Source organism: Struthio camelus, chromosome 11, assembly GCF_040807025.1.
Source record: "Struthio camelus isolate bStrCam1 chromosome 11, bStrCam1.hap1, whole genome shotgun sequence".
In the NCBI taxonomy this organism is placed as follows: Eukaryota; Metazoa; Chordata; class Aves; order Struthioniformes; family Struthionidae; genus Struthio; species Struthio camelus.
Genome location: NC_090952.1, coordinates 17488895 through 17506129, shown reverse-complemented (window position 1 = coordinate 17506129; position 17235 = coordinate 17488895). Strand labels below are relative to the sequence as shown.

Here is a 17235-nt window from a genome sequence, read left to right as displayed (position 1 = left end):
GAACCACTAAAATTAAATTATGTGATTTGATTAAAATAAAGAGAAAACCTTAAAAAACAGTATGATATGCTTTGGCTCTCTCTTTTTTTTGTATGTATTAAATGTATTAAATAACAGACTAATTGCATTGCCAAAAAAAAAATCCACAACTTAACTTGGATCAATGGAAATAATTAAAAATTTCCCCAGGAAACTTTTTTGGTTTTTTAACTGAAAATATTATAAATCTCTTTCTAGTAATGTTGATGCCAGCAATATCAATACCTTTATCTGTTAAAAATCAGACATGCAGCATATGGCATTCACGTTATCTTGCAGGACGATGAAAACAATAAGAACATGAACACCACAAACAAAAAAGCCACAGCAGAGAAACCCACAAATTCCTTTGACAAATCAGTTTACCAGCATCAGGTTATTAGTACGTCTTTATATCCAATATGAGAAAGTTATTGCCTCGGCTCACAGAGGTTATTTATGCTGCCAGGATACGTTTATTAAAAGAGAGATATTACGCATCATCTACTAGCAGGAAAAAGGGATAAGCTCAAAAACACTTATTTTTGAAAAACTATTATCATATATTTACTATTCTGGAAATGTTTAAAAATACTTTTCTGCCTGGCTTTTAACATTTATAGAAGTTTCTCATCCAAATTCTTCAAAATGATATACACACGTGTAATGTTAGTTCCACTGCACGTTATGAGTCTTTGAAGGACTGAAGCTTAACTAATAGTACAAGACAGGAACGATTAAGTATATGTCTGTATGACTAGAGATGCTGCCACAATGCAGAAAGAAAAGCTAAAAGGTTGGGAGGAGGAAGAAATCACTAATTCTGTGCAGTTACTGCAATCTCAGAATTGGCAGCGGTAGTACACATTTTTAAAGTACAGTTATTTTCTAATCTGCAAGTCAAGCAACATCAACTTTTTCTAATCTCACATTTTATAAACATAACACAGTATCAGTTTCACACAGAAAATAAATATTTCAGTATTAGGTTATTTGACAACAGACTGTTCCTGCTGACCAGTGCAGTAATCAGTTGTAAGTGACGTAAGTTTTCTTTAGGGGAGAGAATTTCAAACTATTTAATTAACATTGGATGAAAGTGACAGACTATCACTATTTATGTGATGAAATAACGTAAGAATAAACATACAATTTTAATTAGTTGCCTTCCCATCAACTGCAATACAACAAAGATTACGTAAAGAAAAAAGAGGAAACTTTCCATTTTGAAAATTTTATATGAACATTTACATATTAAGTAAAATACATTAATACAGTATGGAAGCTTATATACTGTAATTTATCTTTTCAAATAAAGCATCAGAACTTTTAATATCCTTTAAAAAACAGGGAACCCTGTCTTAGAGGGGCAAACGTATAGCAGTATGGTTCCTCCCACACCATTAAACATCCTCTCTGTTTTCAAAGATCTTCAGTCTCCATAATTTACGCTAAAGTTATGGGAATGTATCATGAAGCCTCCATATGTAAAGCCTCTGTAATCACTTTTCTAAAAAAGTAAAAGTTCAGTATAACAAAGTCTGAAAAATACAATCTGTATGGATAAAACGATAATGATATAGACTGTTGTTTGTAACATGTTGCCCTCTGTTTCAACTACACCAACAGTAAAAGAAGTTGAACTGGCAATTGCTGTTGCTTAAATCACCATTTTCTACAAAGTCAATTTGATGGTTTCAACCCATTTTTTGAATACATTCACATAAGGGAAAAACAATCAACACAGCTGGGCAGGTAATCTTTGTCCTATTCCAAAATATTAGGGCTTTTTTTAAAAAGAGGGTGCAAAATACTCTGTTGCCTAAGTAATATGACTCCATCAAAGCTAAATCATCTGATGCTCTTTCCAAGAGATAGCTGTCAGGAACAGGAATGCTTACTTTATGTCAACGGAAGCCTATGAAAGTGTCTTACAGATCTGACTCGTCCATCAGAAGCACTATATATATTATCTCCTCATCTCCTCACTTTAAAAAATAACTGAAAAAAACACACCAGAGGACCTTTGTAAATATACGCTGAATTCTCCTAAACAACAAGATTTAAAGGAAAACTCAGCACGCTGGTAACGTTAAACTTACCTTTCTTAGCTGTTTTCAGGTGTGTGATGTCCAGATTCACCGTGGATTGCCAGCTCCCAATTCATGTGATGCCTCAGCATGCACTATGCTGGTGATATCACACCCACCATAGGAGCCCACAGGGATAACATGAGGGCAAGATAAGTCCCATGGTTTCACAATTTTGCATATTTTTCTAATGTCCGATATACTTATTTTACATCCCATAGGTTACAATATAGGAGTATTAATATTAAAATGTTTAGCAAATTATGTAACACTGTATTGTAATATACTAAAAAGGAGGTGGTGGTGGAACAGTACCTTACCCCTAAAGGCCAGCTCCAGTGTTGTTCTTTGGTGGGTATGAGGTCACCAGCATAGTGCATGCAGGGCCAACACACGGATCGGGAGCTGGCAATCCGCTGTGGGTCTGAATATCGCAAACCTGAAAAACAAAAAAGGGTATGTTTTAAGCTACAAGTGCGCTAACTCTTTCCCGGCAAAATGGGATGTACTGTACACAATTTTCACATCTCAGTATGAGATGGGTGGGTGCACGAGCATACCCTACGCACTAACTTTGAATTAGCTTCCTGTAGCAAGTCCCTTTTAAATGGAAGGGAAGATTTAAACAAAGGGATTACGCATATCTTGTAGCATGTTTTGTGAATGTATCAAGAAGTGATTTTTCAGTGTCATGCCCAAAAGGCTGATCGGAACAAGCTGAATTCATCTGCACTGAGACAGCCGAGCGGTGACAATCTTCCAGTGAAAATCTGCAGTTACAAAATTATACACATCTAGTTTTCTGAACTACTATCAAAATAAACATTATTTTCCAAAGAGTATTAATAGGAAAATATAATTACCAACAGTGTGTAAAATACATACACAGGAATGTATTCTTAGAATGGCAAAAAACATGTTTCAGTATATTTAAACAGTAACTCCCAACAAAATAAGACAATTTTAAGCTAAAATTCCACATTCAGCTCAGCTTTACACCCTAAAATGTAATATTTTAGAAGTTCCCAAACTGCATTCCACAGAACAGTTAGTGGTATTCCATGAAGAGATAACCAGTCCCTTCATGTAAAGTCCTTATTTTTTAGCTGTTAAATTTCGTTAAAAGAGAGCTGAGAAGTATTTCAGATTCTTTAGAACGATTATTTTGATGTGATTCATATCATAAAAAAGTTCAACAACCCTACAAATATACACCACAATAAATTAAAACCATAAAATTACCTTTCAATAACACTTTCTGACCAGCTGGCAATTTGAAAAAATATAAATAAATAAAAAGTGTTTTAAATTCTTTGCTAAACTGATACGTTTATCCATCCTACGTAACAGATCACCTTCAGAAATATAACAAATTCTAGGCTAACCTGGAATATATTAAAACAAAAAAAATCACAACTGCATGAGATTGATCCCTTCCGAAAAAAAAAACAACAGAACAGATACTTCGCTGGGTTAAGGTGGCATACCCAGCATTGTATACAGCCTCAAAGCTTGACGGCGGCAAGAGACTGTCTTAACATACCTAAAATGATTAAAATAAAATTCCAGAATAATATATAGCTTCCAGCTGTGATTAATGAGACTTATCAGGGTTATACATGCATATAATGCCTAAAACCGTGTCTCATACTGGTTTGCGAACATTCCCAAAACCTTCAGTAGGCTTGAGAACACCTGACAATATTCTCTCTCTATATCTCAGATAATCAGACAGAGCGGAGGTCATCAAGTAACTGTTACAGAAGTTTAAGACACTCTGGTCTAAGTGCAGTGACCATTATCATCAAATTATACTTATCTATCTTAGAAGGAAGTCCAAAGATGACTTTACTTACAATTACAAAGGTGCAGTTGGAAATACCGCAGTTACAGAATACAACTCATCGTAAGTACTCTGTCAGAAAGGAGGAATTTTTTCAGTGAAACAACTGACGGTAAAAATGGTTTTTCCTTATTTACAGATAAACAGGAATTTTGCTGTTGCAGGTTTAATTTGCATTTAGACTGAAGGTTTTTTGGTACTTGTTCCAAAAAAGCCCTTTTAACTTGCATTAGTGACATATGACATGATAGCAGGAATAGTATGATAAAAAAAAAAAAAATCATAGCTGTCCACCTTATATTGAAGAAAAAATAAACACTAAAAAATATTTTGCAGAAAAGCGACATACATACTATGAAATACAGAAATCATTACAATCACTATTCAGTAATGTCCTCTATCTTGAAATTTTTAATAAATGCAGTTTGCTGTGAATAGATTGACGCTTTGATACGCTTGGCATTGCCCCCTTTTAAAATATTGCTTCCGACTAAATAAAAGCTGTGCCGACCTCTTCACATTTCAACAACTAATGTGGAAAAGTCTGTAATGAATTATCGTATATTGTAACAACTTTGCATAACAGGAAAAACTGATATCATAAACATAATTTAATGACTGAAGAAACTTAATATATCTAATGTAGCATTTCACTAATCCTTTTAGTTGCTCTCACTCCAATAAATAGAAGCATACAGGTTCCTCGAGGAGTGGTACAGGGTCTGAATGTTGTGTGGAAACTGAAATGGACAGGCACTTTCAGTTCTTAGAGAGCTAATCAATTAATGCACACAACTCCTTAATGTCAAATAAGAGTCCAGAACAGTGCAACATACAATACAATGGCTACTGTAATTTTTAATACAGCTAAATAAAGAATATTTGGTTGAAAATGAGAAAAATAATTTTGAATAAGTTATCTTAAAAACTTTCTGTGCTGGATTCTGTTGAGGAAACCCAACATGTTATTTTTACATGCATCTACACAATTTGGTAACATGCTTGAGTATTTTTAAGTGTACCATACTCAAAATATGTAGAATGCTTAACTTTCAAATTTTGCTTTTAATGTACCCATTTTCAGGAATATCTAGTTTCTAAAACACATGCCCACGCGCTCATTCACTTCGCAGCATGACTGTCATTCTTGTTCTTGTTGTATTGCTGACAATGGATTTTCACGAAGAAAACCCAAACCCAGACAACAAGAATAAACCGGGTAACAGACGTATTTGAGAGTTCTGTTACAGAATGTAGCAAGAGTCCGGTTTTAGTAATTCCTCCCCACTAGACTTCTACTTCTGATAATCTCCTGTTCATATCTACCTTTATTTCACTTACGCGATATCATTAAGTAGTCTTCAGACGTACTCTTGCCATCATCATCATCTTCTGTTTTTATAGTCACTGTGGAGCCAGGAACAGTACTAGCTGCTTGAATCACCGCTTCCGAATCTGAGTTGGTTACAAGAACTTCTTCCGAAACCATTGTAGGCGAGTTGGCTCCTGACACAGAGTCTTGTACCACATGCTCCAAATGTCCATCGGGACCCGTAACAAGGTCAGCCACAAAAACCTGATCAGGAACTCTAACAGTTTCTGTTATTAGATCAGAAGTCAAAACATGATCACTGGTATCTAAAGCTTCTTCAATAGCAACATCAGCTTCCAGAACAGAATCAGGAACAATTACACCTTCTGTTACAACATCAGTTTCAGTGATGATATCGGGTCCTTGGACAACTTCAGCTGCTAAGCCATGATCAAGAGTTATCCCATCATCGGTAACAACATCAGAAACTAGGACAGCTTCAGGGACTGATACAACAATATGGTCTCCATCAATATGAGCAGTGCCAGCCATTCCAGCCACTATGAAACAATTATGAATGAGGAGAAAAATGTTAAAAACTACTGCATTACCACAGCTTATCTAAGGAATGGAATAATGCTATAGACAAGATAAACACAGATGAACAAATTCATTGCTTTTCAACAATCTACGTTTCTACACCTCATCAGATATAGACAATCCAAAACAATTTGTATCCTTCACATTAAGAAAAACAAAACATGTCTCTTCTTTCAAACAGATTTTACCCCAAATTTAGGAGTTTACAATGCTGACATTTTAAAAACTAAAAGTAGCTTGCAATTTCATCTTTTTTTTTAATTCCATTTAGAAAATGTTTGGTTATGGTAGCAATTTGAACACTCACAGAATTCTTGCATGATACTGTAAGTTTGGTAAGCATGTATTAATTGCTGTTATGATGAAAGGACTCTCTCATGCTTAATTTTTTATCAAAGGCCTTAAAATACAAAGTGCTTAATTGTATGCCATATATTTATAATACACAATTTGGCATGTTGTAAGGAATGGCTGGAAGCAGGTACCTCTTGTTTTTCATTAACAGACTTGACTGATCAGTCAAATTTGCTAACTACTTTTCTGTATTCAAAAAAGCATGCACAATGATTGATTTTACTGCACAATATCAATTTTAATCTTAATGAATAAAACATGCAAGAATAGGTTTTTTTGTAGAATGAAAAATAAGAGTTAAAATTATTCAGCATTGTAATGCAAGTGCAACTATTTTGGTACACTCCAAAGGATATTAACTCATATTAGCACAAAGACACGGTCCTTCCCAATACCTAAGGTCTTCTCCTGCCACAATGCAGAAATGTAGACCTGCAAAGAAGAGCGTGGACTTCTTGCTGTACTTTCTCCAGACCTTCAACATTGCTCAAGTTATTTGGCATTGCCATCTAAAGAAACAGTACCAAGCTCAAAAAAATCAACAAGTTCTCTTACATCAGTAAAGCGCCTGGAGTCATATTCTTGAGAGAACATACAGAACATACAGATTTAGTTAAATCTGTAAATTGCTGTCTACATAATAACAGTTATTTGTTGTCACCCAAAGTTGTTATTTTCCACCTCATTTACTGAAATACCCTAAAGGGAACGGGAGACAGTAATTGATCGTACTTTTGAACACAAAGGCATGGATGTAAAGTCTTATACCATTATGCTGGAGATGCAAAGATAGCCAGCGTATTTCAAAACAGAGGTGCACCAAAAAAACCCCACAGAACTCTGCATAACATTTTCTAGTTGATCTGGAGCACTTCGAGCCACAGAGTTAACCTTTTTTTAGAATTACTTAAATTTTCGAAAGAGGTGAATATTTCAGGATTAGCAACCAAAGTATACAAAGACATATGATAAATTATATTAAATTTTGTATTTAGTTTTCTTCAAAACACCATGAAAATAGCACAATTATAGTACGTGAGTCAACTCTACATCTTGGTATCATCTAAAAACATATAGCAAAAAAAAAAAAGATTTTATTCATTAATGTTTAATAGTTAAAATGTTTACCAAAATCCTGCATAATCATAGTGTGAGGCATTTTGGATTCTTGTGTTTGCAATCCAAGACTTCCACCACCTGGATCCATATTCAGCTAAGTTCCTTCACAAATGACTGCAAAAGAAAAATCAGAATTTATGTTAAACATAGTATTACTGTGTTGATTAGCTTTACTGGCTTAATCTGTCCCACTGACAAATACAGAAAAATATTTATGCAAAAATTCAAGAGGAAAGCATTCAGTACTACGTACAATTCACTTTGCTTTATTGTTTCATGGTTTTGTAAGCATATTTTTGACCTAAAATCCTGCAAATGTTGCCATGCATAAGTCGTTCCAAAGCAATCAAAAGAATTACTCATGTGAGTAAAATCAAACATTTCAGTAATTCTTGGACAGGACTTGAAAGTGTTTTTTTAAAGAAATCTTTGGGTACTGCCTGGTCTAGAAGAGTTTGGTTTATAACCTGTAGAATTTAACTAGAAAGTGCTGCGGAGTACCTCCAGCATGCAGAGGTACACACTCCCGTGTTACTTTATTTCAAGGAGCAGTAAGCAGAGAAAAACCCTAAACATTCATTTTCTCCACCACAAACTGAGCATGAAAATACTGTGCAAAGTTTTATGAGATTCCCTCTACAGCATAACAGCTCACAAATTGAAAGCAAAAATCTCAAAAGCAATACCGGCAAGAGCATCTCGCCACAGTGACAAAACAGCACTAACACATGTGAGCAACTGAATCCAGTTACATTGAGCTTATTACCCAGAAGCAGAGAACTACGTTAGGAAACAAGTTAACTTTGCCTTAGACAAAACGTAGCTTCCTGCCTGTAGACTCAAGTAATTTAAATCACCTGAACAGCACACACATGCTATCACTACCAATAGGCCTTACCATAATAACATGCACTATTGATCACGCATGGAAAAGTTATCTTTGCTCTATCCCTATCCTCTGAATATACTGTTGCAACTAATTATGAAGACTGGTAATTCTGTGTGTGTGGAGCTACAGTGTGCATTGAGGAAAGCAGAGAAGTGCACTAAGAGTAGCAACTTTTCAGCTTCTTTCATGATTTTGTATCCACTTAACAGCCATTCCAAAAACAAAATTTCAAGACGTTAACATCATTAAATTTTTTGTTTAATTGAAGATAAGATTTGAAAAAGTTACATAGGGACAAAAGTTCCAAAGCTGATTTTCTCTTTCCGCAGCTGTGATGACCCCTTCTGCATCATTAAAAAACATCTCACAAAGAGCCTGGCAGAAAATGTATTCAGCCCTCATTTAGATTTGCATGCACAGCGCATAGCTACCCATTGTAACAGCTAACATTAAGCAGAAGAAAGGCCAACTTATTTCAAAGTCTCCATTCCCATTATACTTACTGAAGAAGTGAAAATGTTTAGCAGATTTCTGTGCTGATACTGTTATTTACCTCTATTTACCATTCCAGTGTTAGGACCGTATTATCAACGCTGCTTGACATTTTATTTCAAAACTGTCAGGTTATTCTAGAAATCTTTTCTTCTGACACTATGCCTTCTCTGCTGCCAGAAAAAAAGCCAGTTCTATGAAGTTATCTGCAATATTCCTCTTCTAGAAAACTGAAAATTTAAGGCTTTCGATACAATAGACCCAGCAATTCTTTGTAAACTTCCTTCACTGTGACATCTTTAGCTTGCTTTTCTTTCTCTCTCTCTCTCTTTTTTTTTTTTTTGGTACAACTCCTTTGCTGCTTAGACTCTTCTAATTCCCCTCAATGCGTAGGGGCTTCTGTTTCCTGATTTCTCTACTGTCAGACTTCTGTGTTTTTCTCAATCTTTTTTTACTTCAGTTAGCTCTTCAAACCTTGCCATATAACCATGCTAGTTTTATTTAATGATGTGCATGTCTTCTGAGATTCCAGTATTCTTTTAAAGTAGAATTCGAGTTACCCCTAAGGATTTTAGCATGGTAAGACATCTCAACATCTCAATGTTGAGATTTTTCTCACTGAACTCAATTTTACCAAGATCTCAATTTGTGGTGTTGTGTCTGTCTCGAGGATGCCAAATCTCTTGTACGCAGCACAGAACCTGCTTTCTTTTACCTGTGGTAACAAGCTCCATTGGTAGCTGGCAGGTACACATACGTGCTTTCAGAAAATAGAATGTATTTAACATTTCTGTGACAGAGGTCTTCCATAAAATACAAGGAATAAATTAGCATATCTCCATATTATTTACATTACTAAACATTAAACTATAAAGATTCTGAATATACTGCAGGTTGCTGCAATCCCAACAGGCAGTTTTATGCAGAGTTCTTAGCTCAGACGAAGCGATTCAGCAGAAGTAGCTATGGAAGTATATAGAGAGCAAGGCTCCCATAGATGAACAAATCCCTAACTTAACAAGGCTCTACTGCACAAGACAAAATCTTGTACTTCCTGTCCCCCTTGCGTCAAAGAATCTGAAATTACTGACAGTATCACACAGAGAATGAAGAGTTTTAGGAGCTGTGGTAAGTGACGGTGGAATAAGAGGTCAAATCAGAACTACTTGGCACTGCATGGTGCAGAGGGGAACGAAGGAAGAAGTATGAACGCTTTTAAGAGCAAGTCTCAAAACCATGATACTCGCAGTGCTGCAATATCAACCTGGACTTTGCTCTTCTGGATCTCAAAGAAAGTTCACCCACCTCCTGTCACAAGAATGTGATTGTTTTGAGTCTGTTTATCTAAATCTAAAACGTGACAGAAACCTCAAGCACTTCATGATGCTACATATTTGACAATCCTTCTGCAGTTAAGAGCTAACAGAGTTAAGCTGGGAGAATAATAAAATAGGCCAACCTGTAAGAATAAACAGATATAGTGCCTAAAATCTCTCTCTGAGGTGGCCCCTAAGCCAGAGTCAAGGAACCCAGAAAGAGCCAGGGACCTAACGTAACTTACGCTAACACACTAAGCAAGAAGTAAACTAAACTTTGCAGTAGACATAACACTAATTTCTCTTAGAACGCTTGGGAAGCTCTAGCAACAACAGGCACTAGATTCCACGGCGAAAGACCCTAACAAACCAAGGCATCTTGATGCCAGTTACTGTGTTTACTGTAACGCTTCTGGTTCACCAGAACCGACTGCACTGGATCCTTGGTCCCAAATTCATTTGCCACAGAGAGATATGGGAGGAGATGTTGACTCTGAATCAATGCAAAGAACCACGCTGCACTGGGCTGAGCCACAGAATCTGGTGCTCTGTGTACTGTATCAGGCAGCAGGCTCAGCCTGCCTGTTAAAGCTGAAGTTCCTGAAATCATTTAAACCAGGCAGAAAGCCACTTAGATGAGATGATGTCCCAAATCAATGTTGGTGCTACATGAGCGTGCCTCATTTTTATGACCGTGTTAGCTGGCTTCAGTTCAGCAGGTGATGCAGAATTTCTACTCTGTGCAGGCCAAGGTACACATGCCACAGGGAAACCACTTTGTCTTTGCATTTTTTTTTTTTTAATATGAAGGAACACAAAACAGAATAACAAATAATCTTTAAGAGAGAAAAGATGGAAAACACAATCCATGCTTACTGCATCTTCATTATCAAGGAAGGAACTGAGCAGCGATTATTCCTTCTTTTATACTCTTGAAATCCTCAAGTGAAGGAAGCAGCAAGCAGTCCGCAATGACGCCAATTTCAAAAAAAAGGTCACCGTTCCACCCCAAGGAGGTTCCAACTTAACTGAGAATACAAAAGAACCAAAAAACTTATATCATCTAGTGTCACTGTCATCCTTTCAACACTTTCTCCTGCTATTATTTGTTCAAACCTATTTCTCTCAAGTAGTCTTTAAATCTAGAATATTAGCTCTTAGAGGAAAAAAAAAAAAAAAACTTACTTCTTACAGACCCGTAATGTAAGTTTTGGACGGTGCCATAAACAAAACAAGTACTTTCATAAGCCAACTAGCACAAGTCAAACAGTATCAATGAAGAAAAGAGCCAAGGATTTAACTACACCAGTTTCACCCACACAATCAAATTTTAATGATATTTTAAAAGTTATAGGTACAAGATCAAATTCTTTCATTACTCTAAGAATCACAAAGCAACTGCAGAATATTAATGCAATACTTCATCACTGTTAAATTATTTCCAGAGCCACTTGAAACTCAGGGTAGCTGACAAAGCATATGCTCACTCTTACAAAATAAGAGACAACTCTAGTCTATGCATGGCTAGTTCAAAGTAGTAACTTCTTAATTAAAGCAGTACTTTACAATTCCCTGACCATGGCTTTTAGTTCATGTAATCCTTCTTTTTAAATGTAAATAATTAAAGCTCTGTTAAGTTATACCAACTTGAGATTATAGGAAGATTATTCCTGCATTTTCTTCTTTTTTAACATGCAATTTCATTTATTTTCAGATTACATAATTAGATGTCCAAATGTAAGCATATTACATATTGTGCCACGTAGAAAATTCTACACAAAGCAAGACTGCAATTCTAATTTAAATCAAAATTTCTGCAAGGATCACTAAGAGTCACTAAGAGGAATAGCTTTCCAGTGCTATCAGGGCTATAAACATTACAAAAGGTATGGAATGGTACCTTCTGCGAACATGCAATTATCTTAAATTTCCACTAAAAACAGAGATGGATGATGACACATTGGCCATAAACACAGTGAAGCTGTATCAGTCAACACAAGGGGTATTAAGCCACTACTTAAGTATACTGTTATAAACCCTCAATCCAGAGGAAGGACAGAGTTGTATCAACTATTAAATCACAGATTATTTTGTATCTACTTCAGGGTCTTAGAGACACACAATGACAGCAGGATATTCCCTAATTGCTGATACGGACGGGAGCAACTAACAACAGATTATACCCACAGCTCTGCCATAATTAGGTATTTTGCTCATAGATTTCAGTAGGGAGGATGATTTCATTTCATGTACTACATATGCATGCAAATCTTACTATAAAGAGCAGAAAAGGTGGTAAGTGATTAACTGTGGCTCCTTACAGCTTCTTTCCACCATATACCACAATACACATCCATGCAATTTTGGAAGAAGTGGCTGAATCAAACTTTTTTTTTAAAAAAAAAAAAAAAAAAAGGACATCAAGAAATAAGCTGGATAGCCATGATTCTGTATGCAGCCATAACTGGAACATATCCAAGTCTCTCTTCACTCAAACAATTAAGACCTCAAGTTTTCCCCTCAATTCTTCTTCTCTTCTACCCCACATATTTGAAAAAATGCTGTGAAAATGCTTTTTTAGCATCAGACAATAAAGTGATTTCATTTTAAAATACTACACTATTTCATTAATTTTTTCAATTAAAAAAACACTTTCCAGAGAACAAAAGGTGTGTCTTCCTTGTATCCAGAGGTACAGTGAAGCTCCCGATCAACAGACTGCCTTCCAGGCCCTGTGACCATACTTAAATTTTAATAAAGTACAAAATAGTTCTACAAAATACCATCGAGTCAAACATTATAACCTAAAAGTATAACTTAATAAAGTTACAGAAATCAAGAGCATGTATTTAACATATTTTACTATATCAATAAAAGGTGTAGCCCTGCAAATACTAATTCTCGTCACAATTTTACACACACAAATATGCCCAGTAAGTTCAGGTGAGATATCTCCACACAAAGCATGTTTGCGCGGTCAGCTGCGAAGAATTCCTTCAAAATAAGAAATTCCTTCTAAATAATACTTAAATCTTGTTTACATATAATAAAATAAAACATCAACAACACAGTTTCTCTGGAGTTGCAGACATTTTCTTATAACTGCATTTGACATTTAAATGAAAAGAACCAAGCCCAGATACACCAGTCATCATTCTTCTACAACATAACAAATAAATTCATCTGCAGTTGAGAAATCAAGAACAGATGTTTTCTAATTCAGTTATATGTTAATACTCAAATTCAATAAGAATACAACAGTTATCCTCCACTGAACGCATTTCAACAATTTTTTTTGGATTTTTAATGCAGTAACCAATAGAAACGCAATGCGAAACATCCTGCTTAGGCAGAAATCTTACATGGAAGAAGCCAATTTGGGAAACCATGTGTAGGTTAACACATGAAAAAAAACGGGTATTAAAAATTAACACACCCATTTGCACAGTCCTAGGTTATGTTCACCTATAAAACATCCGTGAAAACTTAAAACGCACGCTTCTTTAAAATGAGAAGGACAAAGAACTGGATGACATTTTGTCTTATTGCCGGAAACGGCCTTAAAGCTGTTAATAAAGCGGATGAAATCAAACGCACGCGCTGCACCTACAGCTAGAGGAGCAACACAATGTCATCACGCCGCAGCACACAGGGGCAGAGCCGGGGGGGCGCTACGTCACGGCCCGGGGCAGGGCGGGACGCGCCTGACGGCAGGCGGCCACGTGCAGCCGCGCGCGCACCGCGCCCCAACGGCCCGGACGGTCCGGCGGCGCGCTCGGCCCCCGGCCCCCGCCGCCCGGCTGCCGGCTGCGGCGCGCGCGGGCGCCGCCCGCAGTAGCGGCGGGCCGGGGGAAGCCAGCGCGCGGAGGAGGTGGTGGTGGAGGAAGAGGAGGCGGAGGAGGAGGAGGAGGGCGGCTCTGCTCGCACCCGCGGACTCCGACAAAAAAGGCGGAACGGCAGCGCCCGGGCGCGCCGGCGGCGGGAGGCTGCCGCCCCCCCGGGCGACGCGGATGTGCGTGCGGCTGCGGGCGGGGGGCCAGCGCTGCCGCTGTGCCGCAGGGGAGGAGGAGGCGAAGAGGGAGGAGTGGGAGCGCACGCCATGGAGACAAAGGAGCCCGCCACGGGCGCAGGGCTGCGGCGCGGCCGGAGGACGCTGCTCGCCCGCCGGAGCAAGGGGCCGCCGCGCCCGCCGCCCCCGCTCGAGGCAGCAGCAGCCCCCGTCCCTCCGCCTCAGGCCGCCGCCGGGCTCCCGTCCCCAGGCCCGCTCCTCCCCCGCCGGCCCAGGCCCCGGCCCCGGCGGCTGCGGAACAGGAGCTGGGCGTCCCATCCCAGCCGCGGGACGGGGAGGCGGAGATAACCCCTGTCCCGGCAGCGCCACGGCCCACGGAGCTGCAGCTTCCCCGCCCCGGCGGCCGACATTTTGTTTTCCGCCATTTTCTGCCCGCCTGAAAAGGCCCCTCCGCCGCAGGGCCCGCCGGCGACGCCCGCCGGCCTCGCCCGGCGCGGCAGCGGCCGACGGCGGCCCGGACTCGCCGGCCGGCCGAGGGGCGGCAGCGGCCGAGCCCGCCGGCGGCGCAGCTCGCAGGCCTCGGGCGCGGCCTGCGGTGAGGCCTAGCCGCCTCCATTGTCCCCACGCCCCGCCGGGCCGGGTGCCCCGCCACCCCCGCTCACCTGTGCGGCTCCCCGCGCCGAGCGGGCCGCGCCGCCGGCTCGGGCGCGGGCGCGGGGGGGGGTCGGGCCGCAGGACTCCGCCGCCGCCGCCGCCGCCGCCGCCGGGGCCTTGCATTCGGGTCCGCCAGGTCCGGGGCCTGCACCAATCACAGGCTGGGCTAGGCAACGGGGCGCGAGCGCGCGCGGCCTGCTCCCGCTCCCCCCTCCCCCTCCCCGCCGCTCGTCTCGCGACCAGCCTCGCCGCCGCGGCAAGACGTCACCGCGCGGCGCGGCCTGCCCCGGCGCCCGAGCAGGCGCAGCCGCCGCCGCCGAAGCCGCTGCCCTCAGCCTGCCCTCGCTGGGCTCCGGCAGCGGCGCGCCGCAGGCGCCTTGAAACAAGGCGGCTCCGCCGCGGGAAGGTCGCGCTGCCGCCGGGCGGGCGCGGGCCGCCGGGGAGGGCCGACAGCCCCCCCGGAGGCTGCTCCGGACCGCGGGGCCTTCCGCCCGCCACCGCCACCGGCTGGAAGCGGCCGGCTGGCGGCAGAACAGGCCCCTGGCGCGGAGCTGCTTCACCACGCAGCTACGGGGCGGGCGGCGGCGGCGGCGGCGGGAGCCAGCGGCTGGCGGCCCCCCCGCGCCGCCCCCGGCCGTCAGTCCCCGGCCGGTTCCGCACTCAAGCCCCCACGCCAGCAAACGGGCGGGCGTAGGGCAGAACCCCTAACTGGGGGCAAACAACGCCTTTTTCAGTTTTGCTCCTCGGAAGTGCTTTTGCATAACCTGCACGCGTGTACTTACCCCAGAAATACCGATGCACTTAATAAGGTGTGAGGTGCAGACATGTCTTCTGGATTTCACTTCATCGCTTACATTTTACATGCTCTCAAGTAGTGAGAATAAGACCATTAGCTACTGCGCCTCATTTTCTCACTGGAGAATACTATTGGCAAAAACGGTACCTCCCTACTTCAGAGAAGAGTGTAGAAATAAATAATCTAAAGTATCAGGTATCACAGTAAGAGAGACCCAAGTGAAATAAAGTATCAAACACTGTACTTTTTGAAAGAAAGAAAGGAACAGTAGTTGCTTATTCCTACAACAGAAATAGGATGTTTTGGTCAATAATAAGCATTATGAAATAAAAATACTAAGTGCACAATGTAACAAGTCTCACAGTCACTGCTTTGCAGACTAAAGGAACTTCGAAACTAAGCACGTAAGCACGTACCAAACGCTTAACCAAGTGCTACAATTATTAATAATTAGAATATATTCCTTGTACATTCTTCTGATATTGGGATATTTTGACAGGGATATTTCTTTTGCTAAAAATTTCACTATGACTCCTCCACTTCTGCTTACTTTCCCCTATTTGTAGAGAAGCATTGTAACAACAAGTGGCCTCTTAGAATTCTATTCTGTGTATGTGTGTTGCTGCGCATCCGTAAGACAACACAATTTGGAAAGTACCTGCTGAAAAGCATAAACTTGCAAAACCCTATGACTTGAATAGAAGCCCATACGGTCTGTTCTCTGATTTAACTAAATAGATTGTAACTGTTTTTTTTCTAAACCTCCTTTAAGCTAAGAGAATTGTAGTATACACGCGTCTTCAGTTTAGAAAATGACTTAGATCAGTGCACAAACTGTTGATTAGATCTTAGTATTGTAATGCCTGAATTTCCAACAGTCGGCTAAACATAAGCAATTGTTCTCTTTATCTGGTTGACATAGAGGTAGCTCACAGAAATACTTCTATGGATCTTTGTTTTGTACAATTTTGCCTTTAAAGTTACACTTCAAGCAAATTTTGTTCATGGACAGTGGGATTAATTTGTCTAAATGTCTAATGCCATTGCAGAAGCCCTAAAATGTCCAATACAGAGATGGCAGACATGTTAAAGGACCTAACAGGAGACTTGCTCTCTTCTGGAATGGCAACAGGGAGTCAGATGGAACGGCACAGAATGTCAAAAATGGCACAAAGCACCTGTAAAACCTGTAAGTAAATCTCATTTTGCACTACACAACTATAATTCATGGTTTAAGTACAGAGAGTTAGGAGGTTTTTTCCTTTGGAAATTCTTACTGGATTCTTACTTTTGGACTTTTACTTCATTAGCATAACACTTGGAGGCCTCTTCTGCATTTGAAAGGTTCCCCCCCCCCCCCCCCCTTTTAAGTTGTAGGCAATAGCATAGTGGGGTAAAGCTACTGACCATAGCATATCACATGTGAACGTATTCACCAAGGTAAATATAGTATTAACAAAGTTCTAGTCAGTTCTTGCAGCTCAGGTAGAAGGTAGACGTTCTAATGAGAACATAATTTCAAACCGATCAATGCAAATAAGGCATGACAGGAAAGGTCATGAAACACCTGAAAAGGTGTTTTACAAAACTGAATACTTGGGGAAGTGAGCAAGAATCTTGCAAGGTGATGCATTCAGAAAAGCAGAACTACAGTGAGATTAACGATCCCTTTCTTCAACAAAAGCCCATCTGTGCTGGATGCTGTCTTCTGGAGTAATATCAAGGGAAATCTCAAAAACAAAA

General features: G+C 40.5%; 1 protein-coding gene across 4 annotated transcripts in view; it reads right to left on the bottom strand.

Annotated features, from left to right (window-relative positions):
- Positions 1 to 14791, bottom strand: part of ZNF711 (zinc finger protein 711) — a 28183-nt gene extending 13392 nt beyond the window's left edge. For 2 of the 4 annotated variants that reach the window (XM_068957206.1, XM_068957203.1), the window contains exons 1-4: positions 14705 to 14791; positions 10910 to 11061; positions 7346 to 7450; positions 5293 to 5823 (exon numbers count right to left, since the gene is read on the bottom strand). In XM_068957206.1, the coding sequence (XP_068813307.1) occupies positions 5293 to 5823; positions 7346 to 7424 (610 nt within the window). In that variant the 5' untranslated portion in view covers positions 7425 to 7450; positions 10910 to 11061; positions 14705 to 14791. Of the gene's footprint in view, positions 1 to 5292; positions 5824 to 7345; positions 7451 to 10909; positions 11062 to 13643; positions 13663 to 14704 lie in introns of those variants that run through there. The other 2 variants (XM_068957204.1, XM_068957205.1) reach the window with 2 other exon arrangements.
- Between the last annotated feature and the right edge of the window lie 2444 nt (positions 14792 to 17235).